The sequence below is a fragment of the Diabrotica undecimpunctata genome, chromosome 6 (assembly GCF_040954645.1).
Source record: "Diabrotica undecimpunctata isolate CICGRU chromosome 6, icDiaUnde3, whole genome shotgun sequence".
Taxonomy (NCBI): domain Eukaryota; kingdom Metazoa; phylum Arthropoda; class Insecta; order Coleoptera; family Chrysomelidae; genus Diabrotica; species Diabrotica undecimpunctata.
In genome coordinates this window covers 30,628,388-30,655,237 of record NC_092808.1, presented here as the reverse complement: position 1 = coordinate 30,655,237, position 26,850 = coordinate 30,628,388, and the positions used below count along the sequence as shown (strand labels likewise).

The 26,850-nt window shown below is 35.6% G+C and overlaps 1 protein-coding gene across 1 annotated transcript in view; it reads right to left on the bottom strand.

The window, feature by feature from the left end:
* The window catches only part of Pi3K68D (phosphatidylinositol-4-phosphate 3-kinase catalytic subunit Pi3K68D), a 168,667-nt gene that overhangs the window by 51,339 nt on the left and 90,478 nt on the right, over positions 1-26,850 (bottom strand). The window contains exons 15-23 of the mRNA XM_072534551.1: positions 21,457-21,639; positions 21,191-21,400; positions 20,154-20,306; positions 16,060-16,435; positions 15,751-15,906; positions 14,515-14,665; positions 10,507-10,654; positions 4,998-5,233; positions 937-1,137 (exon numbers count right to left, since the gene is read on the bottom strand). Coding sequence (XP_072390652.1) covers positions 937-1,137; positions 4,998-5,233; positions 10,507-10,654; positions 14,515-14,665; positions 15,751-15,906; positions 16,060-16,435; positions 20,154-20,306; positions 21,191-21,400; positions 21,457-21,639 — 1,814 coding nt within the window. The remainder of the gene's footprint in view (positions 1-936; positions 1,138-4,997; positions 5,234-10,506; positions 10,655-14,514; positions 14,666-15,750; positions 15,907-16,059; positions 16,436-20,153; positions 20,307-21,190; positions 21,401-21,456; positions 21,640-26,850) is intronic.

Sequence of the window (26,850 nt, the reverse complement as noted above, 5' to 3'; positions counted from 1 at the left end):
TGTATTGTTAAGACACTGTGATGTTATACAATCATGATTGAAAGTCAAACGAGGCCAAGATGTTTACTGGGAGGTACTGCTTTGCTAAACAAAACCACGTGATTCGTATTTCCATGGTTACCGCATAACCCATAGACAGTTGGCATGACCACAAAACTAGTTTTCAATGTTTTGAAAATTTTTCTTAAATTCGGCAAACGCGCATCTGTTACATCACTACTGCCTTCTACTAAATGAGACGTGAACTTATTTTTACATCTATTAAGTGATAGCCGAACTAATTTCTCACTACTAAAATGACAACTTTTTAGAATAATGTCAACAAAATCCCCGGTTTGCAGATTTTATTTGTACTTTTACCTTTAGGTACAGTTAATTTAAAAATTACGGCAGTATAGATAAATAATAGTTAATTATTTAACATAGTTATTTTGTACCTAAGTTCAAAAATGATTACACAATACCAAATTTTAGGCAGGTTACCAAGTAGGTTATTACATAGATTCATTTAAGTACAGTTATGAAAAATTTACTACTTTCTTAGGAAATTTTAACTAGATTTCATTCAAATCGAAAGTTTACAGTTCACGTACATAATCATACGTTGGAGATTTGTTTTGAAATAGTGACGATAACTGTAAATAAAAATTATATAAATTTTAACATTGTGACATACCATCTTAATGTGGAACCTATTTCAAGTACTAAAAAATTAACTCAAGAATCTGGTTTTTCGCGCACTATTGTCCGCATAGCACTGAAAAATCATAAATTTTTTCTAATATATGCACTAGATATAATATATTAAATGAACCAAAAATTGACACCGATCTTTGTTTATGTTGAAGAAGTGTCAAAATATCCCAATGTTATACATCAATCTTTATGAAACCGGTAGGTGGTAATAATTTAAAACTATAAATACAAAATACTAACCTGTGCAATTTGGCCAAGGGAAAATAAATACATAACTTTTGATGTAACTCGCAAAATTCTTTGTACGTCCTTTGAATTTCCATCGGTTGCCTTTGATCTTTTCTGTAAACTCTTAAAATATACACATAATATTTATCTGGATCATATCTTTTTCTGTAGTTAACTACTTCTACGTGGACCAATTGACCATCAGTAGCCAGACTGTAAAAAAATAATACTAATTATCAAGTAATCGTTATTTATGTACTGACTGCACTAATTCTCTGTTTATGTCATAAGGCGACAATAAAGTTTGTATGGTACTATAACAATACGGGAGAATTATTAGGAGTCAAATAGAGTAAATTTTAGTAAATAAAAAATTCCGAAACAGCTTTACATCTGTCAAGACTTATCCTGGAGCAGACTTGGAGACAGACCACGTTCCACTGGTGGGAGTATTTCGAGTCAAACTCAAAACAGTGCAGAAAAGGAAAGCACAATCATATGACCTACGTATGCTGAAAGACCTTGATACGAGGATGAGAGTCCAAGCCACGTTAAACGAGCAAATGACTGCAATTAGAGACGAATCGAACGAAGAACAAACGATCAAACATATTACAGAAATAGTGCAAAATGTAAAAGATACACACTTAAAGACAGATAGATTAATGAAAAAAAAAAATCATGGATGATGGATGAGATCCTGAAACTAATGGACGATAGAAGAGAAGCCAAAAATGACCCAGACCAATATAAAACCATAAATATATTAATAAGAACGAAAATCAGAGAAGCGAAAGAAAAAGAAGGAAGGGAATGATGCGAAGAAATTGAGACTCTGCAGTCAAAGTACCATAGTCACAATGTACATAGGAAAGTTAATGAACTTACAGGGGGACTAAGACGAAGGCAGAAAGGAAATATGTATAACTGATTCTGACGGAAACATCATCTTGGACAAACAGAGTAAAATAAGAACGTGAAAAGAATATCTAGAAAGACTATTTGAACCAGAAGAAGAGGTAAATGATGGACCAAGAATATTACAGCAGGAAGTTTACTCCGCAATAACAATGTTAAAGGATGGCAAAACGGCAGGCCCTGATAACATACAAGCAGAACTACTCAAACTAATGGACAACGAATCAATAGCAATTATCGCAAACATATACATCTTTGGAGAAATACCAACAGAATGGCTGAAATCTGAGTTTATTGCACTTCCAAAAAAAAACCAGGAGACAAAAAATGTGAAGATTGCCGTAGTATAAGCCTCATGAGTCATCTCCTAAAATTGTTCCTAAAGATAATTCATAAGAGAATCTACAAGCTGTGTGAAAGTCATATTTCCCCCAACCAGTTCGGGTTCACAAAAGGTGTTGGTACTAGAGAGGCTTTGTTCTTAGTGCAAGTCTTATTCCAAAGATGCAGAGACGTCAACTGCGACGTATACGCATGTCTGGTTGATTACGAGAAAGCGTTTGATCGAGTACAGCACGCCCAGATGATGCAAATACTAAAAGAAACAGGAATTAACAACCAAGATCTGAAAATAATTGGAAATATTTACTGGAATCAGACCGCAAATCTCAGAATTGAAGGTAAAGACACTGACTATGTAAAAATCATGCGTGGAGTGAGGCAAGGCTGTATTCTGTTTCCTCTAATCTTCAATCTGTAATCTGAAAGAATATTTATCGAAGCTTTGCACGAAACTGAAAAAGGTATTCTACTAAATGGTTACCGGCTAAACAACATCAGATATGCAGATGACGTCATAGTATTTGCGGACAATTTAGAAGACCTACAAGTTCTTATGAACAAAATCACGTATTACAGTCAACAATATGGACATATAAACGTTAAGAAGACAAAGCTTATGATAGCAAGAAAAGGATAACACAAGGTCAACTCTGCGTCAACCAATCCCCTGTAGAAAGAGTGACGCACTAAAATTACCTCGGCTCCATAATAAATGAAGAATGAACCAACAACCAGGAGATTAGAGTATGCATCGAAAAAGCTAGATCCACCTTCAATCGGATTGGGGCCTTCTTCAAGAGTCACCTCTCTCTTGATACAAAAGTAAGAATGCTGTGATGCTACGTCTTCTCTATCCTTTTTTATGGTGTTGAATCGTGGACCTTGAACGAAGATATGTACAGAAAACTGGAAGCATTTAAGATGTGGCTATATCGGAGAATGCTTAAGATCCCGTGGACTGACCGAGTCACAAATGGGGAGCTCCTCAGAAGAATGAATAAGAACCGAGAGGTACTGACCACCAACAAATCTCGAAAGCTACAGTTCTTCGGACATATTATGCGAAATGAATCCAGATATGCTCTCCTTCAGGCCATCCTGCAAGGAAAAATATTTGAAAAACGAGGTCCAGGAAGAAGAAGAACATCTTGGTTAAATACCTCAGAATCTGGTTCAATACAACATCTGTGCAGCTTTTGCGCGCTGCTTCAGATAAGATAAAGATTGCCATGATGATCGCCAACATTCGTAACAGATAGGCACATCAAGAAGAAGAAGATAACTATATGGAATTCATAACTCCAGTCAAACAGCATATAACCACATCTTCAACTTTCTTGTCTCCAAAAAATATTGAAGCGCAAATTAATGAAATCATCATATACCAAGGCAATAAATCATCATATACCAAGGCCATATAAGGCAATAAATCTTCCAAAAGCGTAAAGCAAATTAAATTTGCTTGGTTTACCTGCTAAAAAAGACGTTTAGGACTCTGAAACTGAAATAAAGCCAGAAATGCTTTCCTAAAACTTCGCAAGTTTCTGACTAATTGCAGATTGTAATTTACATTGAGATACAAAATGCTTAACAGCCGGTTTCCGAAAGGCTGATCATTATCAAAATTAGGTAATCTACTGTTAACAGTCGATTAAATGCATTTTGAGTTGCAGAAACATCGATCAAACTTCAATCACATAACACACATTAACTAATCTAACAAGCAAATAATCGATGATTAACAGCCTGTCAGAAGTATTTTGGGTTTCCGAAACGCTAATTATCGTTTTATCTATGTAAAACTTCTGTCATACTAGCTTGTCAGGTAATCTGAGATTTTTGGACGATTAATCTATGATTAATCTTATAATCTATGGTTATGTACCAATGGTTGTAAGTAAATAAAATAAAATCTTTGGTTACGTTGTAAGATACATAAACCTAAGGTGTTTTATAAAAAGCTGTTGTTTAGAAAGAACCCAAAAATATTGTTACAAAGGTTTATTTTAAGAATTAAAGATGATAAATGACAAATTGGTAAACATTAAAGAACGACACAAAATTATTAGTTAGTTAGGTTATGTTTGTTTGTTGATTTTCAGAATGCAGATTACACATAAACAGGAAGGATAGTAAAGTCAAACAGCAACATTACTTTCTTAATTTAGAGCAAGATAAAGAACAATTCGTACAGAAATAATAAACGATTACAATCGATTCTACTGTTTCCATGTAAAATCGTATGTCAAATAATCTATAATCGGTGATCACGTAATTTTACCATAATTTTCGTTTCGGAAACCTGTCGCTTGTTAACAGTTGATCAAATTTGATACTTGATTACATAATTGGAGATTTGAATAACGTTTCGGAAACCGGCCGTTAGTGTTACATTTGGCCTGCTTTGTTGTATGAAATAGAAGCATAGATGTTATTAATTAACAAACTTAAAGATTTTGAAACATGGTACCTGCTTCAGCAGGGAATGTTAAGAATAGCATGCATGGATAGTCAGAGATGAGGACATATAACGTAAGGCAAGGAGAAGTCTTCACACATAAAGTCAAAGATGAATTGTAAGAGAAGCCTAGTCGTGACTGCGTAACATTCGCCAATGAATGGGATCCAAAGATACAAAGAACTATTTAATTCTGACAGCCTACATATTCAAATGATAAGACAATGGACACCTATGTATAAATGCACCTTAAGAAGAAGAACCGTCCATATCTACATCAACATAAATAAAGTGCACTTTAACTTCAAATTATTTAGAAATAACTTTAATTCTTTAAAAACTAATATTAGCTTACCTGTAGGTTTTTGGTACAAAAGATAATAATGAACCTTCATTATTCTCCGCAGAAAACTTAAGTTGTGCTAAATTATGCAAGAAAAAGTTGAATTGTGTAAATCTTGTTTTTAATGATTCTTCTATAAGTCGTGTAAAGTATGCGGCCGCTTCAGGATTAGACGATTCGGGTAATAACGCTTTATGCATGTATGCAATCGATTCTGGAGTTATCCTGCATATACCGGACGATGTAATCTGAAATAATTTAATAAAATATTACACGCTTGTTAAAAGGCTACAATATAGATAATATTTTACATGGGATTACACCACAATAATTGTAACGAAAATTATAATGATAGAGAGGCTATAATAAATGTGCACACACACACATTTCGTTTCAAATTCTAAATTACTCGTTGCTGATTGAAATAGTAAACTCATGCAAGTTTACTTTTATTTTAACCCTCAGCTACTACTGATAGGTCCTGAGGACCTTACATGGTGTTTATGTTAACCCTTTGAGACCTTACTTTTTTATTTTCAAAAAAAAAATCTTATGTGTTTTTATATTTCAAAAGTCTTCAATTAGTAAGATAAAATAAAAAAAATTGTGTACGCTTTTTTAAAAAAAAAATTTTTATTGTACATATGTATGTACATATGGTCTTAAATATAAACTCAACACTAAAAATATATTTACTACAAAGTAATTATTATTACATATTTATTGTTCATGAAAAGCTGCAAAACAGTTTCTAGCCTTAATTAAACACAGATGTATTTTACATTTTGTACAGAACACATGACTACGTCCATTACAATCTGTGTTTTTACACCTAGTAGCCCCCTTCTTAGAATCAAACTCCGGTATGTGACCAAAATTGTCCGTTTGTATTTCCAAAAATGGTCTCGTCTCTCCTCGTCTTTTAAATTTTGAAATAGAAGGCTTAGGAGATGAAGATGCTGGTCTTCCTCGTTTTCTACTTACTGAATTGCCCATATTTATTAGGCTTTCGGCAACTCTGACTCTGAAGTCTAGAAATTTCATTCGATCCTTATTGGTTGTATTACATTTGTCGCAGTCCTTCCTGTATTCCAGCCAGCTGTTGGTGAGAGCGAAGTCTATCATGTGCATAATAACACGCAATGTCCACTTTCGCGATCTAATAAATATTCGATAATAATTAATCATCTGGTCCATTAGATCAACTCCGCCCATTCCATAATTATAATCTTTGACAATTTCAGGTCGGTTAACATCTACGTAACAAGAGCCTTTTTTGTCCCATCTTCTAACTATGTCTAAATTACCTGCACCAACATAATTGGAGGCTAATTTCACAGTCTTTGTATCTAACCATTTGACTAGCACCACATTTTTTTCTTTATTGACGACTTCATCTACGGAACCTCTCGGTAGTTTCAGCATTTCATTGTCTGGTAACACAGGAGGTTTGTAAAATCTATCTATTCGAATAGTCCCTCCAGCATATATTTTTTGGCCAATAATATTTCAAGTAGTTCATAGGATGAGAAATAATTGTCATAATATAATTTCCTTCACTGGTGGAAATTCTTTCGGCTAGTTGAAGAACGATAGATGCCCCTAATCCATGTTTTGTTTTATTATCTGCATTCAGTTCTGTAGATTTACCCTGATAAAAAACAAAATCAAAAGCCTGACCACTTTTTCCGCACAAGACGAATAATTTTATTCCCCAAGGACAGGGCTTCCCCTTCACATATTGTTTTACGGAAAGTTTTCCTGTGTAAGGAATCATTTGCTCGTCAACACTAAGTACTTCCTCAAGTTCAAGCTGTAAACATCTCTTTCTGACAGCGTCGATGATAGGACGAACCTTATAAAATTTATCTGTATCACCTGCTGGTCTTTCCAAATTGTTCACTAGATGTAAACATGTTCTAAGCTGGAAAAATCTGTCCTTAGACATGTTATCTAGGAACATTCTAATACCAAGGCTTCTTTCCCAGTACATCCTAATTTTGGAAAATTTGTTTAAATTTCCAATCATTAAATGAAGTGCAAATAAAATTTTAATTTCTCTCTCATTAGTTGGTCTAAAATTTTTTCGTTCTGTAAGGCATATACATTTGTAAATGTTGCTATATTTTCAAACAAATCATTTGAAATATACTTCGAAAAATACTGAATTGGGTACAGTGGCTCTGTAAGACTTGTATTTGGGGAAGTAGGATGCCATGTAAATGTAGGAGTCTCTATCGATGCCTTAGTCCACTCTACGGTTCTCTTTTTTGTTTTAATTTCTTTTTGTTTTGGTTTTTTAGAATAATCCTTTTCTGAGAAACATACTTTACTTCCTAATTTTTTTGTACCCGAGTAACCTGCAACTTCATCTGGTATATATTCGTCGTCTGAATCATAAGTTCTCCCTAACTCCTCATTATCATTTTCGCTGCCATCACCTTCTTCCAGTGTCTCAGTGTCACGTCTGGTCAAAGCATCAACCCCTGGTCTTATAATAGATTTATTCTCACAGTTATCCAGAATTCCATCCTCCTCGTCAGAACTCTCTCCTCCGGGAACTTCCAAATTGTCTATTTCTGATACGTTACCGTCCTCTATCAGGTCAATTAACTCTTGGAGATGTTTTGGGTTGTCGAAATCATATTTTTTTCTTTTGTAATCCATGTTATCTGCAATCAACAATACTAAGTTAAAACCCAAGTTTAGACCATATGTACATACAGATGTACAATCAGAAATATGCTTTCAGACCACTTGTACATGCTCATGTGCATCTAAAAAATGTTTGTTTATTTCAAAACTATCGTTTTTATGGCAATGTTTTGTACTTTATAAAAAACTACTTACCTTATAAATCACACTTAAAAAGTTGGATCGATTTCGTTTCACAAAAGATAACAGTTTCTCGTAAAATAAAACTAGCAGTATTGGTTACCAACTAAACAGCTGACACTTTACAACAAAATCGCTGACAACTTTACCTGTTGACCACTAGATGGAAGCAGAAGTTAAAAATGTGGATCGTAAATGTATATTTGAGTGACTGAATGCTATTTCGGTATAGATAAGCGAGTAGTTGGTATTTAACAAAACAATAAAAGCTATGTACATACACATGTACACAGGGTCTCAAAGGGTTAAAATGCCGGCTATTAGAGGTAGGACTCATAATTTAGTTACAATCTTGCCCGGCCTTGCTGGTCCAGCTCGTAATAATCCCCCAAGTTAGAATATGTATGCTTGGAGTCTATTGATTATCAATAATATGATACAAAAGGTGGTTGATTTTACAAATTTGAAGATAATCTCTACCAGAGAAAACTATAAAAGATCCAAAAGGTTTCCTCAGTCACATACTCAAATTTGGTCTTCTCTTACCCACATCAATTTCTCTGAAATGAAAGCATTTTTCGGGCTATTGTATCTGCAGTTTATTTTTAAAATGGAAATGAAGACATTAGTTCTATGTGGGCCACAGATGGAACAGGAAGACCTATATACACCTGAAATATATTACCAGTTCTATGGGATTGATTGAGCTGTTATCCGATACAGAAACTTGTCTTTATTTCAGGAGTAGTATATTTCGGCCCCGTGCCTTTCGATTTCGCAAAATCCAGACGATCTGCTCTAACTTTCCATCCCATGATAGTTTTGCTAGAGTCCTGTAATTCAATATATTTACAAATTGGTTTAGGAATCATTTGTACGTGATCAGTTTATTTTCAAGATATAGGGTTGTTATTTATCATAACCTAAGGTAGTCCGGCTGTAAACATTTACCTTCCATTTCTCTAGCTCCAGAGGGCATCCAGATTGTACTGGATTTTTAGATGCAATACCATCGTAATGTGTGAGGTTGATATTCTTTCTTTCTCCCCTTCCTTTTACCCTATTCGGGTGTCGGATTTGGGCTAGCTATTTTAATTTCCATTTACCCACCTCTTCCATTCTTTTCTGTTTCCTGCCATTATTTTCAATTCCTCGAGTGATTTTTGTTTAAGTTTTCCCGCCTCTACTACTTGCTGTATCCATTTTTTCTTGGTCTGCCTCTTTTTCTTTTTCCGATGTTTTTTGCTTCATAAATTTTTCTTGTTATTCTATTGGATTGCATCCTGATCAGATGCCAATACCAGTTCATTTGTCTCTTTGCTATTTTGTTCATTATCGGTTCCTGGTTGGCCATTCTCCTAATAGTCTCGTTGCTTAATCTATCCCATTTTGTCTTTCCAACTATCCTTCTTAGATGTCTCATCTCCATTGCGTTTATCCTGCTCTTATGTTTTTCCAGAATTGTCCAGTTTTCACTTGCATAGAGCACAGTCGGTATCTCTATTGTGTTATATATTTTTATTCTTGTTTCTCGTGCAAGTTCTCTTTTTCCCATTATTGGGGCTAACGCATAATATAACTTGTTTGATTTCTTTGCTCTATTTATTATTTCCCAGTCTATTTTTCCGTCATTAGTTATTATACTTCCCAGGTATTCATAAGTTGTTACTATTTCCAATTCTGAGTTTTTACATTTTATCTTTATTTGATTATCTTCCTTATCTCCTTTGCCGCTGATTATCATTATCTTACTTTTTTCCTCGTTTATCTCCATTTTAAGTTCTTCTATTTGTTCTACCCATATATCCATTAGTTTCTGAATTTTATTCTCGGAATCTCGGGAGGTTGGTATTATAGTAATAAAATTATATTATTTGTATATCTATTAGGAAAGTATTTGAATGCACAACTAATTTCATGATAATCATCATTTAACATCATTTATTAAAAAATTCACAACGTTGTATTACTCTGTGCAATTCTGCAACTTAGTGATATAAAATTGAACTCGATCATAATTTACTACCACTTTTAAGCACAGCTGGTATTTAAGACATAGTAGTCCTAAATTATTCTTCTTCTTCTTCAAATACCATGTGCAAAGTTGCACGTCGACTATCAAATATCCAATTCTTTTCTATGGTTGTAAGACGACCAGAATATCCTGTTTCCACAAATTTTTTCCTAGTAATATTAACTTTGGTATCGAGTATCGGGGTCCCCTCCATACATGACCCATGTAAGATATTTTACGATTTTTTACTGTATTCAACAGTTGTCTTTCTATGCCATTCCTTCCCAAAACTTTATCATTTGTGAGGTAAGCAGCCCACAGAATATGCAGCAGGCGAGACAGAATCCACAGCTCGAAGGCTTCGATCCTATTCAAAGTCTTCACTTTAACCTTTTGACTGCCACCCACAATAAAATCGTCCTACTACCAAAACTATGTAAAAGTGTCTCATCTCAATGTTACTCTCTTACTCTTTTATACTCTCAATATTTATTTTAAACTATGTATTGCCGAGACTGTATAAATCACTAACCGTAATTGCTTACTTTCAGGAGCCATTTAAAAGATTTATTGACAGTATAACATCTACAGTTACAAAAAAGGATTTTTACCTTCTTTATTGTTTATTTATTAATCTAAATATAGGAATAAAAGAAGCAAAAAAGTACTTACCAGAAAGAGGAATAAATTTCTGTTATTTCTAATAATATTAAAAGCTTGACAGCACAAATCCACAAATTGATGGAATTTTTCAGTCGGTCTATCGCCACCGTTTATGACATAAGCCATATCAGACGTCAAAACAAAAGGAGCTCGATCCCTAAAAATTACCAAAATATATTAATTGACTACATTACTTTATAAGTTTTTAATTATTTTACTATAGGGTTAAAAAAAGTACATATTTTACGCAAAAATATATACAACGCAAGGATTGCGAGAACTAATCTATTGATTGAAGGTTTCCATATTTATAGTGTAGTGAATTTATTTTCCCTATGATACCTCACTCCGAAATATGAGTTTAGTATAGTTATTGTCACGGCCTTTTTTCAGTGCCCCATTTCTTTTTCTTGTCTTGTACTAATAATGTGTTTTGTTTAAAGCAGATCACAGAAAAGAAAACAGTAACAAATAAAAAAATACACATATATTTTATTGATCTGCAAAAGGCCTACGATACAGTGCCAATAACAAAACTTTGAGAAGTACTTCGAATCAAAAATATTAATCACACGCTCAAAAAGGCACTACAATATAATGGGTCGACATTTCAAATTAAAATATGCAACACCGCATCACCTCGATTTGCTCTCAAGAAAGGGCTACGTGAAGGGCACCTGGTTACAGCATTTCACCAACACTATTATAACACCTGCCTATATACACTACACTTTGCAGATGATTAAGCCGTGATAGCAAACGATAAGGAAGACATAGAATATATGGCAAGAAAAAACCAAATATCTCAGCATTGGAACATACACAGCAAATCTTGGACTAGATAACAACAAAAGATAGGAACTCTTGATGAATACAAATATCTAGAAGGAATATATATCTTATAGGAACAATATTCAATCGAAAAGGAACAGACGATACCAGAATAATACGAGCTAGAAAATCTATAGGATGCCTTAACGGAAGTCTCTGAAATAAGAATATAAAAACGAAGAGAAACTTTAATATGTATGAAACTCTGATAGAAAGTATGCTATTGGAATAAGGCACGCTAAGGATTTCGAGAAGGGAGAGAATAAGAAATGAAGAAATCAGGGAACGCATGGGAATAAAAGGTACAATATTAGACGACATACAATAGAAGCAGCTCATATGGTACGGGCCTGTATCTCGAATGGAAAAGAATAGACCTCCGAAACAAGAACTGCATGGACACCTATGGGAAGACAAACGAAAGGAAGAGCGAAAAAATACTTTCGGAATATATACTCCCTACGGTTTTTGGATTTGACTCCGATTTAAATAATTTTGGTTTTGAGATAAACCACTGTTTTGACGACGTTTCGACAAGGTCGCACTTGCCATTTTCAAATCAGTTAGATTTTCTTTCTGTCAACGTCTTAGTTCACCCATGCGTTAATGCGTTATTTAACATTCCAATGTACATTGTGACTATCGTAATTTAACTGTCTCAATTTCTTCGCATCTTTCCATTGCTTCTTTTTCTTTCGCTTCTCTGATTTTCCTTCTTATTGTTATCTTTATCGTTTTACATACGTCTTTAAGTGTTTTCTAGGCTAGTTAGGAATGCCAACAAGAACTCTATATACTGGACGAACACAACTGTGTCGTATGGGTGCCAGGTTATCTGAGAATACATGGCAATGAAAGAGATAACGCACTTACCAGAAGAGGATCAGCTACAACATACTTCGGTCCAGAGCCGCCCATATGAGTACCAAAAACACCGCCCGCGACCGTAAAAAAGTCTGAATTCGAACACAACATAACTCTCACTGGGAAAGCATACTCGGTCAAACACATGACAAAATATGTATTGGACCCATGTGCTAAAAGGTCTGAAGTACTGCTGGCAGTACTTCAGCCCGAAACGAGCAGCAATGAGAAAATTATAAGATGGTTCCTTAATGGACATGCGCTAGTCAAGGGGAACTTGCATACAATGGGACTGTTTCATGGAGACTTATGCTGCAGACTCTGTAACAGAGAACATGAACATGTCAACCATATCTTGCATGACTACTAGGCATTAGATCGCAGACAGCTCACACTTTTTGGAGACCACCAAGTGACTCCAAAAACATTTGGTACCAATCCACGGGAGCTGTACAAGCTGGCACAATGGCCATATTAGAACAGACGATTCCGGAAAAAAAATTGTAAATTACACTCGCGATCATAAAATCCGGGTCATTTTGAAAATCGGCGTTATTTCATTTTTAACGAGCTTTATCGTAAATAATAATAAGACAAATACAAACTAATGCATGTTTCTGAGAATTGTTGTCGGCTTAGGGTTTCCTTTGTAACAAAGAATTCCAATAATGCCGATTTCGCGGAAAACTATACACTTCCCAAAATGAACGGTACCTGTAACTGCCCCTTGTTTTAAATGTCTCATTTGTGCTTCGACTTTCTGTTCAAACGCAACAAACAAACGTTTATTATTGCTACCATTAGTGTTTATTAGTGTCATTATTAGTGTTTATTATTGTTTATTTTTTGCCAAAAATGCCTTGACTGTTGTTGAAACGGCACGCATTGTTGCGTTTGTGGAAGACGGTCACACTCAACGGCAAGTCGCAAGAACTGTTGGCGTAAGCCTTTCTACGGTTCAACGAGTGCTTGAACGCTTTCAGAAGATGAGTTTGCTAACCAGACGACCTGGCTCTGGACGAAGAAGAACGACCACGGCACGAGATGACCGTTTCCTTGTGTTTCAGGCTTTATGAAACCGGACCTCAACTGCGGTTATGCATCGAAATTGCCTACAGGAAGTACGAAATTGTAATGTTAGTGTTGCAACAGTCAGGAGAAGACTTCGTTCTTCTGGACTATCTTCTCGGGTAATGGCTACAGGACCGCCACTTGGCCATGCGCATCGAGTTGTACGACTAGCTTTTGCTCGACAATACGCGCATTAGAGAATTAATGATTGGAGCAAAGTGTTATACTCAGATGAATCCCGTTTCTGCCTAACTGGATCCAATGGACGTGTAAGAGTTTGGAGGAGAACCGGTGAACGATTTTCACAAGCTTGCATTGCTCCAAGAATGCCATTTGGTGGAGGATCGGTAATGGCTAGGGGAGGTGTATCTTCCGACTTCCGCACAGAATTACCCTTCATCGAAAATGGGTCCTTAACTGCACGAAGGTACATTACGGAGATTCTGGAAGAACTTGTTATGCCCACCATGGCAGGGTTTAGAGAAGACGCAGTTTTTATGTAGGACAACGTGCGACCGCAGGTTGCCAGGATCAGTATGCAATACTTGGACAAGGTTGCAATTACGAGGTTACCCTGGCTAGCTAGATCTCCGGATCTGAATCCCATCAAACATCTCTGGGACGATTTGGAAAAACGTATTCAAACCCATACACCTCCTCATAACAACGCACAGGAGCTTAAGGATCTGTTAGTGAGAGAGTGGAATAACATACCACAACATAAATCTGGAGAAAAATTGAGAATATGCCCCGTCGTCAGCAAGAGGTTATTAGAGCAAGTGGAGGCAATACACGATATTAGTCATTGAAATTCCACTGATGTTTTACCACGTTCTGTATTTTTCATTTTTTCTTTCGTATGTCTGTTTCAACAATTTGGTTTGTTTTCTGCTTTTTCATTAAAAACAATAAAAAAACCGTTTTTTCTCTCTTTCAAAACAAACATTGATGACAAATAAAAAATACATTAGCCTAAAAAAAAGGTTATTACTGCACTAGATGCAAATATATTCAAGAAACTTGAAATTTTCAAGGTGACCCGGATTTTATGATCGCGAGTGTATTATCTTATTATTCTTTATAGATTTTCATCTAATTTTATTTTTTCTTAACTGTATTTAACCGTTTAAAAAAAAGGTATATAAATATTGTATAAAACAATCTCGGCAAATGATTAAGAATGATCAAGTCGCTTTTATTTACAACTTATATAGCTACATATTTCTGATTTTAAAATTAAATTTAAATTACCTTTTAAAATTTCCAAACATTTGGGCATCTCCCAAAAATTTACCAAAATCAATGTGGAATAGATGTCCAGATGTTTTCAACATAATATTGTCATTATGTCTATCACATATACCCAAAATATATGTAATCACACAGTACCCAGCACAAGAAGCTAAAAATACAGAAAAATACCATTAAAAAGAAGCAAAATTGTTATTATTTGTTAATTGCTTAGTAATTACTTATATTACATAATAGAACTATTTTTATTATTTAATTAAGACATATTACCAATTGTATATTTTTTTGTTCTTTCGGGAACGCATTTTGAAGTTTCAAGCTATTTTTTACAAATCTTTTTGCATGCCTTAGTCCTGCAGGATTAAGATAGTTATATCGTGATTGTTGTAATATCTTGTTAGCTCCTTGATTTTTCCCGATCCCCGTATGACTGCCGAATACCCACATCAAAGTTGCCTTGTTCTTTGCTGCCAGTATATTAAGAAATCTTTTGCAATCCCAAATCAACAATGACTTATAGGTGAAAGCCTTTTAAGATGCAAGGCTAAGATGTCTATGAAATATATTTCCGTATGAAAGATAGTTGGGACGGTTTTAAGAGCCTATTTGACGGTTCTCCGTTACTCCTATTTTAGCTCTGTTGTCTATCTTGATCCATCCATATACCACATAAGTGAATCCACCTGCATTTCTTATTCTGCTTCAAACATTCACCATTCGGTGAGTTTCTATAACCACTTCAACGGTGTGTCAAAGGTAAACTTAACTAGAATAGTCGTTCTTGAATTCTAATTAAACTTTCTCCAGGATCCATAAATTACCAACCAAATCAGCAAGTGTCCTTCCCTGAGGGAGTCGCACATTGCCTCCAGAACTGATTGATACTGTTTGATATAAAACTGATTTTTATAAGTTACAGATATTTTGCTACCGATTATGAAATCTTTAAAGAGAACTATCCTAAAGCTAACTTAATATGAACAAACTTTTACGTTCTTCATAAACCCGACGTTAAATAATATAATTATTAACTCTAGCAAGAAAATAACTATCATTACTTTTCATCGCAATAGTCATTACTATTTATAAAGTTAGGCTGTAGTATGACAGTTGGAGCTTTATATGATTAACCCATAATTAAAAGTGAACATTTTTTGGAGATCTTGCATTATAATATCGACACCTTGGTGCAATTCTAATATGATAATAGACAGAATCATAAAGTTAAAGGCTTACCAGTGAAATTTTGAATCGCTCTAGCGTATTCCAGTTCAGATGGATTATGTTTGGCTAGCCACTCTGCTATTGGTTTATCTTTAAAAGATCCTGTTAGCCCGTGTTCCACTTGAATTTTTCTTAAAGTTTCAGCTTTAGTAACCATTTCTATCATACCTGAAAATAAAAGGTTACAATTTAACAAATAGAGTGAAGAAGTTATGTATAATTAAGCGTGTTATTTTTGAAAATGAATTGTTTCTTTTTGAATTTGTAGTAAAGAGGTGTTATTAACTGCACAAAAGATATCGAAAAACAAGGAAATAATACCTTTTCTCCTAGACGTTGGTATACATGTGAATGCGACCATCTTCAAATCCAGTCCTTTACTTAACCACAATTTATCCATCAACCTGATCATTTGTAGCGTAAGCATATCTTGTTGCAAGTCATCTCCGACTTTGTAAATAGCGGCTCGCAACGAACTGTCTTCCATCAGAAAATTAATTTTTAAAGGTAAAGTAGCAGAAGGAAAATAGGAGCAGGATTGAATGTCTACCCCTTTTACACGCAGTGTCGGCGAAAGCGGTAAACTAGTTGGTGTTTCTTGAAGGTCTTTATGAATTTGGCCTAGTGCGTTGTGCAGGACGGTAACACGATGAGAATCCTTGGTTTTTTGTACTTCTTCGGCAATGTCGTTTAATTTCTACAAAAAAATAAGCATGTTACACAAAAAATAAATTTAAAAAGAGGAAGACTTCTTTTTTTTAAGATAATACAGGGTTAATATCACAAAAACAACTCAAGACAAGCTTTTTCATGGTTAACACATTTTATAGAGAAGCTATGGCTTTAAATGATCTACTATTTAAGTAAATTACACTGAGGAATACTGCCTGGGGTAATTTCGGGGTGGATTCAGTAGCTCTGCAGTTACCACAGCCGATCCCAAGACCGGATAAAATGTGGAGGGCGATTAGCATGGCTAGCAACCTACCAATCGTCAAAACGAGTGCTGCTCAAAAAAACAATGTACAGCGAACCGGATTGATACTATGAAGACAACCAACGGCAATAAATAAGAACAAGGAAAAAATATCCAAAACCCAGATGAGAACTACTAAATGGAATATCAGATCGCTCAACTCAAGGGACCAAGAAATAACCCAAGTGCTGAAAGAGAAACAAATAGATATTTGCGCTCTACAGGAAACAAAAAAGAATGGAAAAGGACAATCAAAATTAGGTGAATACATTATAATCTACATTGGATGGAGTAGCAAAAGAAAACAGGGCTAAAAAAGGTGTAGCCTTTGTGTAATACAAAAAAGGTACCAAAATCACATCAGAGTGTCAATACATATCAGAAAGGATTGTAGCAGCGAAGATAAGAATAAAGAAGGAAGACCTGAACATCATCGGAGTATACGGCCCAGAAAATAACAAGGCTCAAACAATAAGGGAAACTTGATTCTGTCTCCGGTTTCCATACATAATGTAGCTTCGCCTATTTTAAAAAATTTTTTTTTAAAGTGTTTGTCCTTGTTTATTGTAGTGTGATGTTTAATTTTATGTTTATAAAATTTTATTCTTGTTGGATAGGCCGCAATTGACGAAATGCCCCTGAAGATGCTCTAGGGAGCGAAAGTACTTGGGCAAGATTAAATTAATAAAACTGTGCTCGATATCTGCCTTTTATTTGATCAAAGTTAAAATAAGCGAAACGTTTTCTGACGAATTACAAATAGAAGATCAAGTCAGATAGAAGATAATAATAATAGGGGATTTTAACGCTGGAATAGGTAATCAAGTAATACCCGGAATTAGGCTAAAACATAACGAGAATGTTACAAACGAAAATGGAGAACTGAGGATAAACTTCTGCACTAATAATGAAATTAGAATAAACAACATATTTTTTGACCACAAAGACCAACACAAATATACACTCAATAACACCCGTAGACAAAGATCTATATATTATGTTATAACCAGATACAGTATACTCCCTCTATAACGAACACGGCTATACCCAGTTATCGCTTATAACGAGGTACATGAGATGTAACGTGAAATTTATATTGAACTATAACCCTCTATAGCGAGGTAAATTTGCTTATAACGAGAGAAAATAAGATTGAAAAACGTGTTTTTTACGTTTTGGCCCGACCGTAGCTATAAATAAATACCCTTTTTAAATGCCGTCCGCAATAAACTTTTTACAATTCATGATTCTTAGTCGGAAATTTACAATTTATGATTCACAAGTGTCATTGTAAGCATTGTCTTCATTTTCACAAATGCTTGCCTTGCACTTTCAATGCTTACCAACAGAGACCTTCAGTTGCATCTCAGATTGAGGGCTCTAAGATGTTACATATTTTCTATCTTACTATACGGAATGGAAGCTTGGACATTGAAGAAACAACACATAAGAAAAATAGAAGCGTTCGAAATGTGGTGTTACAGAAGAATATTAAAAATTCAGTGGGTTCAAAGGATTACCAATGCTGAGGTACTACGACGTCTAAATAAGGAGTTAGAAATTATGAACAGCATAAATAGAAGAAAACTAGAATATTTGTTTCACATAACCAGAGGAGAAAAATATGAGCTGCTGAGAATTATTATGCAAGGAAGGATCCAAGGAAGAAGAAGCATAGGAAGAAGACGCATCTCCTGGCTGAAGAACCTTAGAGAATGGTTTAACTGTAGTCCACTACAACTTTTCAGAGCAGCAGCCAACAAAGTGACCATAGCCGTTATGATATCCAACCTCCGATAGGAGATGGAACTTTAAGAAGAAGAAGTGTCATTGTAGGGGGTTGACCATTCACACCTAATAATATAGGTCCTAATAGACAAGATGTGGAAAGTGTTGTAAAGGTTGTCAGAAACTTTATTCAAAGAAAAAACGCAAATGAAGAAGCATAAAACTGTTTCACAAATTTAGAAAATATGATAGATATAATACTGGACAATTTAAAGCAGTCCAAAATGACAGACTTCTTCCAATTGCAGACGCAGTAGTTTATGTTATTCTTGAAAATACGCTTTATACAGATTTACAGAATACAGATTTTTTGTTGTAACGTATATCATTGACAATAAAATTAAACAACTCTTTTTTGTTTTAATGTATTTCATTGACAATAAAAGTAAACAACTTTTTTTTAAAAACGCCATTCAAATAATATTTATTAGCATCTTATATTGCTCCGAATGGCTTCACTATAGAAAGGTAATGTTTTAGAAAACTACATATTCATATGTATGCACAGTATTATTGTTGTTGGATATAACGAGATCCGCTTATAACGAGGTAATTAGCCTGTCATTTCAGTTCTCGTTATAGAGGGAGTCTACTGTATATACATCCATCAAAAATAATCGACGTAAGATGCCTCAACTCAAGCAGATGTAGGTAGAGACCAGAGAATAGTATTATATAAAATAAGAATCATGAAATAATTTACACCCAAGAGAGCGGCGCCAACACAAACAAAAATCAGAGCCGAAGGACTAAATACGGAAAAAATAAAAAGAATAGAGAAGATTAGTGGGAATGAAATATTAGACAATGATAACATCGAGGAAAGCTGGGTAAAACACCATGGGACAGAGCTAGAAGTACAGATATACGAAGATGTAAGGTGGAGAACATCAAGAACAGGGTAAGAAATAGAGTAGTAAAGACGGAAAGAGACTATTTCCCAATAGGAAGACGATCAGTAGGAAGACCACGAAAACGATGGAACGACAACTCTCAGAGTTGGTCACTGGTGGTGATGGCATCACTGTGATTCTCGATTCTTAAATAGTTACTTTCTTATGGGAACATATTTTGCACTATGTCCATATGCTACAGATTTTTTGAATATGTTTAAAACATACCTCACACAGGCAAATAAGGTTTAATTTTGAATGAACTTGTTTATGAGTTTTATTGCAATCCTGGCAAATAGATCCACTATATATGTTACAAAAGTAAAAAAGCACTTAAATGTGTTTTACATGATTTAATTTTCTTTAAATTTGTACTTCAAAAAAAGTAAACAAATTCTAAACAAGTTAGGTTATTTTTTAAATGCCTTCTGTGGGAGTAACTAACTATTCCAAAGAAGGAAGGTTTATTCCAAGGTCTATTCGAATTATCACTGATTTGTTCGTATTGAACAGTAAACAATCTTTCAAACCCACATCGCAAAATTAAAGTCGGTAAATTTGATGAGCCTGGAAAATTTTAAAAAAGAGGCTATACAAGTAATGTTTTTTTATTCAAATATGTTTATCCATTATCATACATTATCAAATGTTTTAAGTATGTGTGTATAATGTAAGACATTTAGGTAATGTTGAGAATGATAAAATTACCAATCCTAAACTATTTATAAAATAACTTATTAATAAAATTTTAATCTTACCTTTACTAGTGATTGTTGATACAAGAAACAGTCTCCTAATGATCTACCACATATAGCTAGCAAAGCTCTTAACAATAGTTTCAGTCTTCTATGATGCCTAAATTCACTAATTCCTAGAACTATATCCTTAGCCTTTACTTCTGTCGAACAGTTCTAAAAGATAAATAATTTTATGAAGGTACTTTTTATCGTATGGGGTATATGGGGGGATATAATCAGTCTTATTAGTTGAGAACAGTCGTTTGTTATTAATTCTTAGATGTACTTTTGGAACATTAAATTTAATATTATTTATAAAAAAGCAATCTTTATATTTAATGTGATTTACAACATAGTAAATAAAAAAGGCTGAATGAAAATTTCTTCTATTATCCAGTCGCTGAACTTTAAAACAAGTTAACATAGCATTATAGGAAATCATGTATGGATAGATACCAAACTTTCTGACACAAAGAAACCTCAAGAATCGTTTTTGAACCTTTTCAATCAGATCAACATTGAATTCGGCTTGTGGTGCCCATATAATAGAGGCATACTCCAAGTGAGGTCTTACCAGTGCATTGTATAATACTATTAGAGTTTCAAATCTTTTAAAAAATTTTGAATTACGAATTATGAAGCCAAGACTTCTGTATGCCTTTCCAATGACGATCCGATAATGTTCATTAAATCTCAAATTTTACTTTATTTTCTATAATTGTTTATTATTTTTTTATACATGTCTATAATTTTTTACAAGTTTATTTAATTTTATATAATTTTATTTACTTGTATATAATTTTAGTCAAATTTAATTCAAATATTTTAAAATCAAAATTACCCAAGTCGTTCTCAGTTGCATAAAAAAATATATTATATAAAATTATAATAAGTGTATATGTATGTATATTATGTATATTACGGTATACCGCAAGGTTACTACACGCGTCTCGATTTTTCGAGTCACGCTAAATAGGATTTCGGGCCCGTGCAAAACCTTATACCGAGTGATAAGAAGTATTCACTTCAAAAAGTAAAAAATTTAAATTTAAACTAACCTGTGGTGAATCCCCTGGCAAACTGTGGCACAGCAACCAAAATAAATAATGAGCAAATCGTGGTGACCTTAAAGCCCTATCCAACAGAAACTGCGCCAAGGGCGAATTTTCATAAGTCTCATGTCTTAAAGCTACTACTAGTTGCGGTAAGTAATCTACTAATTCATCGTTGGTAAGGCCTCTAATCCATCGAATAGCCATTCTTCGAACCTGTAACAGTTCAATTTTATTATTAAAGAACAATATTTCACAAAGTATTTTTTTACCTCCAAATCGGGGTATACAGGCAGAAGTAGTTCTAAAGCTTGTATGGGTTTCAGTCGGGTCCAGGCATGTAGCATACCGTGTAAATCTGGAAGCTGGACATACTCCCAACTGTGTGCGGCAAGCAACAGCTTTGGAAGAGCCGTTGGAAGGTGATACAAGTAATGGCGCTTCTCCCACAAAATCTAAAAAATCAGTAGATAAATTCATAAATACTTTTGTTCTAGTTATTGAAAATAATGCTTAACATAACGCATCGTTAAGTTAATAGGCGGTTAAATAAGAAAATTGATCTGATACAATAGAATCACTTGTAAGAAGTAGTGATGATCTTATATTATTTACTGGAAACTTTGCCAAAATCGACGGGGTTTGTTACTCTCCATAAACAGTATAAACCATAGAAATCAAAGAAGTGAACATGAAAAATGTATTTATATTTGATTTTAAATCGGAAATCACTACAATCCATTTACAGTCATTTACATCGAAGCCCGATTAATAATATTATTCGGGCAACGTGAGTTCACATGGATTACCGTTTATAAATAAGAAAACACACTTTCAAATACATTTTAGTGGAACTTTATAACTACCATATGATGATGAGTGCAAGAGAGTATCGCTGCGGGAAGGCAGGCGTGTAATACAGAGCATGCATCGCCAACCGCCTGCGTTAGAGAACTTCAGCAGCTTCCTCTTTCTCTCGTTGAGAACCCGACACAGACACAACACAAAGACTACTAGACACGGTAGAGATAAGAGTACTGAGAAGAGGGATGAAGACATTAGAAGAAAATGTAACGTACAGTGTATAGTCGAATGGACACTAAACATAAAAAAGAATGTAATAATCATATACGCAGAATGTGGGAGAACCTTCTGGTTAAAATACCAAGAGATAAATCACCAATCGGTAGAAGTATCGGACAACAGCGCAAAATTGAGTGACAACCTTCCATAGAGGTATCAATCCGCCAATGAACAAGCACAACTGCTAATAAAGAGGAAGGAGAACATTTATTGTTATATAGTTATTCATATTTATTTTTATTTTTATATTCTCTTCTCATCTCCCAATATTAATATCTTGTCTGTCATCCACATATGTTTCGCTTTTCTAGTTGTTTTAAATTTTCTCTGTCCCTTTTAAATTTTGATGCACTGCTCATCTATGTAATCGTTATTTCCAGTAATTTGAAATAAGTTATAATTAATCTGGTATTAATGAATTCGGTATGTTAGGCATCACGCATTTCTCGTAGGGATCTATAGCGGAGTATCACCAAGCCTCAAGCTTTTATCTCTTGCCGTACAGTTCTACCGTAGCCCGATCAAACATCAGCGTATTCTAGTCTAAGTTACAGATTCATTTAGAATTCTCAACTACTACGATGGCCTTTTTATTCTTCTGTACACTGGGCTAGAATTCGAACGCACTCTCACTAGAGCATTGGGCCGTAGTGAAATTCGAGTCGACTTCCTGCCCGCTAGACTACATGTCCGGCAAGTGGTGATAGTATACTTTCGGGGCCCCTTTTCCTGCCTGTCGTAAAAGGCGACCAATGGGAAGTAATAAGAGGTGGAGAGCCGTCATTTATGGTCCCACGAGACGAGCTCTCGTGGGACCACTCTACACTCATTCCACACAACTAAAGTGAGGTTGAACGTACTGCAAACGTTACACGTTCTCTTCCCATTGAGGACATAAGTTTGCGGAACGTACCCACTATTTGGAGACGATTGGTAGAGGAGTGGGCTTTTCGGGACTACCTGTCAACATGCGAGGCCGGGACCTTATTCCTACCTACGTTCACCTTTCCGCCCGTAGTGGGGATAACGGACGGATCTTCGTGTAGCAACACAGGGACTACGGGGAGGGTGAAGCCCCGAGATGCGCCAGTAACGTGCCACCCTCAAATGGTGTCGGACTCGTAGGGGCCATGGATTCGCTAAAGGTCATATGACGAAAGTCGAGATGGACCTCGCAGAAGAGGTGACACGAAAGACGTTCCTGCCCCGCTTGGCTGTCTGACCAAGTTTAGAGACTTTATAAAAGTTTTAAACCTGTGTTGCTAAGAATGCTAATTTACGACTGATCTTGATCAACTTCTCGGATATTTATTCCAATCCATTAGAGCAGGTTCTAGAAATTGTTGAGCCCGTTCACTTAGGGCCTAAATTAAATGGATGTATGGCGGAGATGGTGCAGAATATCACGACGAGACAAAGCTAGAAGCAAATAAATAAAAGAAAACCATTGGGACCGAAAAGACAATAGTGGAAGATTGCAGTTGAAGTTGAACAACATCAATTAAGACGGTATGGCCCTGTAGTCCAAATGAATGAGTCGCGACTTCCGAAAGTAGCGTGAAATTGTAAATTAGCCGATAGAAGGAAACGTGGAAGACCCAAAACAAGCTGATAAATTCTATAAAAACATGTCTATCAGCTATGGGTCTATAAATTCTGGCAGATATAAAATATCCAACATTTCACTGCTTTACAAAATATGTATACTCTAGGTTCTGTATGAATTTCTATAAACTAAGTTAAAATCCTGTGTGAGCTATTTTTTTTTATATAATTTTAGTAATTTATAATAATAATAATAATAATAATAATAATAACCTGTGGGAGTTTTTGTCAGTTCTTCTATCAGGCGCGGCCCCCTGCGAATGGGGGATGCTCTCTGGGTATTCTTAGAACCGATACCCAGAGGGTAGCAGGGATACCTGCCGTGGAACAAAAACTGACACCTGGCAGTAGGTATAAAATGCACACCCATGAAAATGGAGATTAATGATCTACGTTTAGGGTCGCTGCCTGGGGATCGCCAGGGCACGTCTGGAGCCGGCGCTGGACGTGACAGCATGCGGGACGTCGGTGGCAGGGTGTTGAGGAGGCGGGCCCCTGTCATACAATCAGCTACAGCCCAACAACAAGAAGAACCACAAATGAGCCAAACAACAACAAGAGCTCCACCCGCTGAAGGTGCTGCGCTGGAACATCAGCCGGCGCTCACTCAAGCGGGACGACCGAGGCAGCGCATGAAATGGACTGTGTCCATAAACGAAAATATTTTGCGCTTTTATTATAAGGTGACAAACCTCGGTCAAGAAACGATCGGCTATCGACAACAACTGTATGCCGAATTTTGCAGGGAATACCCAGAAATTCAAGTATCTGAACAAAGAGTAGCAGACCAATACCGGGTAATTTTAAGAAACAATCTTATCCCAGAGACTAGACGCGACATTATCAGAAGCGAAATTGAACAGGAGATCCATAACCAAGAGCAAGTTGCAGACCAAGTCCCTAATGAAGTCCCCAACGAGCAGATTCCTGAGCTTCTCGTACAAGAAACTCAACCTAATAATACACAGCAGGACAATAACGAGTTGCACGATAGTCTGGTAAACGAGATGGCACGCGCTGTACAAGAGTTTAGTGGAACAAACCCACTTAGCAGACCACCGCTACCAAAAATAAACTCTTCTAAGAAACTAGGAGCGCTGTTACAAATTGTGAATACTGAAGTCCTACCCAATTATATCACAGAAGCCCACACATTAGAATATTTGCATATGCTGATTTACTGTGCGGCAACAGCAATTGCTAATGTTATGGGCATTAAGATCAGAACACGACGGGGTACCAACATCGGAAGGACTGGTAACAGAATAGCACCCTGGGAAAAACGACTGCCGGGGAAGATTGAATTACTACGTAGGGACATTGGACAAATAACAGAATACATAAGAGGAGTAAGAAGTAGAAAAATCATCAAAAGAGCTGAAGAAATATTGTTTAACACTCTAAGACACTCACGACATGATCCAGAAAACAACACACCTCAACAATGCCTGGACACATTAAAACAAAAACTATCTGTTTACTCAGGCCGCCTGAGGAGGTACAAGGTTAGTAACCACCGGAAATGCGACAACATACTTTTTGAGCAAGCAGAGAAGGCTTTCTATAGGAAACTTAATTCCACTGTAGAAAATGCAAATAATAAATCCTACCCAAGCCAAGAAGAAATTCATGAGTTTTGGGGAAACCAACTTTCGACGCCAGCTACTCATAATAACAATGCTGGATGGATTGAACAAACGACGAACAACTGTCAACACTACAGTAATATTCCTTATGAACCTTTCACCACTGAAGAAGTCTCGAACATTATCAAAGAGCTTCATAACTGGAAATCTCCTGGACCAGACGGAGTTCAAAACTTCTGGCTAAAGAAGTTTTGGAGTGTTCATGAGCTTTTAACAGTATTTATTAATAATATTATTTCTAATTCACAGGAAATACCATCATTTCTTACTCAGGGAACCACTTATCTAATACCGAAGGATCAAAGTAATACCCAAGATCCAGCAAAGTACCGCCCAATTACTTGTCTTCCAACTTTGTACAAATTGGTCACATCCTGTGTGGCCCGGCGTATCTACCAACATTGTGCTCTAAACAATATCATAGAGCCTCAACAGAAAGGATGCGCTAAGGGCTCCATGGGCTGCAAAGAACAACTTATTATCGACTCAGTCATTTCTAACCAGGCATACACCAAAAAAAGAAACCTTTTTACTGCCTTCATTGACTACAAGAAGGCTTTTGATTCAGTGCCGCATGAATGGCTTATAGATATATTGAAAATATATAAAGTCGATGATAATCTCGTGACCTTTTTGAAGAATATAATGGCAGAGTGGAAGACTAAAATTCACCTCCAAATACCGGGTGAAATTAATATCGAAACTGAAAATATCCCTATTAACCGGGGGCTTTTCCAGGGGGACTCGTTGAGTCCACTTTGGTTCTGCCTAGCAATGAACCCACTATCTCAGCTGCTGAACTCTACTGACTCAGGTTTTAGCATCAAAAATAACAACACTGTTGTAGCGAAGCTTAATCATCTGTTGTATATGGATGATTTAAAATTAATGGCTTCCACTCGAAACCACCTAGATGAGATGCTAAAAACTGTAGAAAATTTCTCAAATGATATCAGTATGAATTTTGGACTAGACAAGTGCCGTATACTAAATATAGTCAGAGGAAAGATTCAGCCCGGAGGTTTCGATATGCAAGATGGCCAAAACATCGAGGCAATGGGTGAAAATGATATGTACAAATATCTCGGAGTAAAACAAGCGCGGAAAATTGACCATAAACAAATGAAAACTGAACTAACTTCGGAGTTCGTACGAAGAGTAAGACAACTAAATCGGTCATATCTTAATAGTAAAAATTTGTTTAAGGCATTAAATACGTACGCCTGTTCCGCGCTGAGCTACTCATTTGGTATTATAAAGTGGTCAAAAACAGATATAGAGGGTCTTCAGCGGAAAGTAAGAACACTTCTCACAAAGGCGCAAAAACATCAC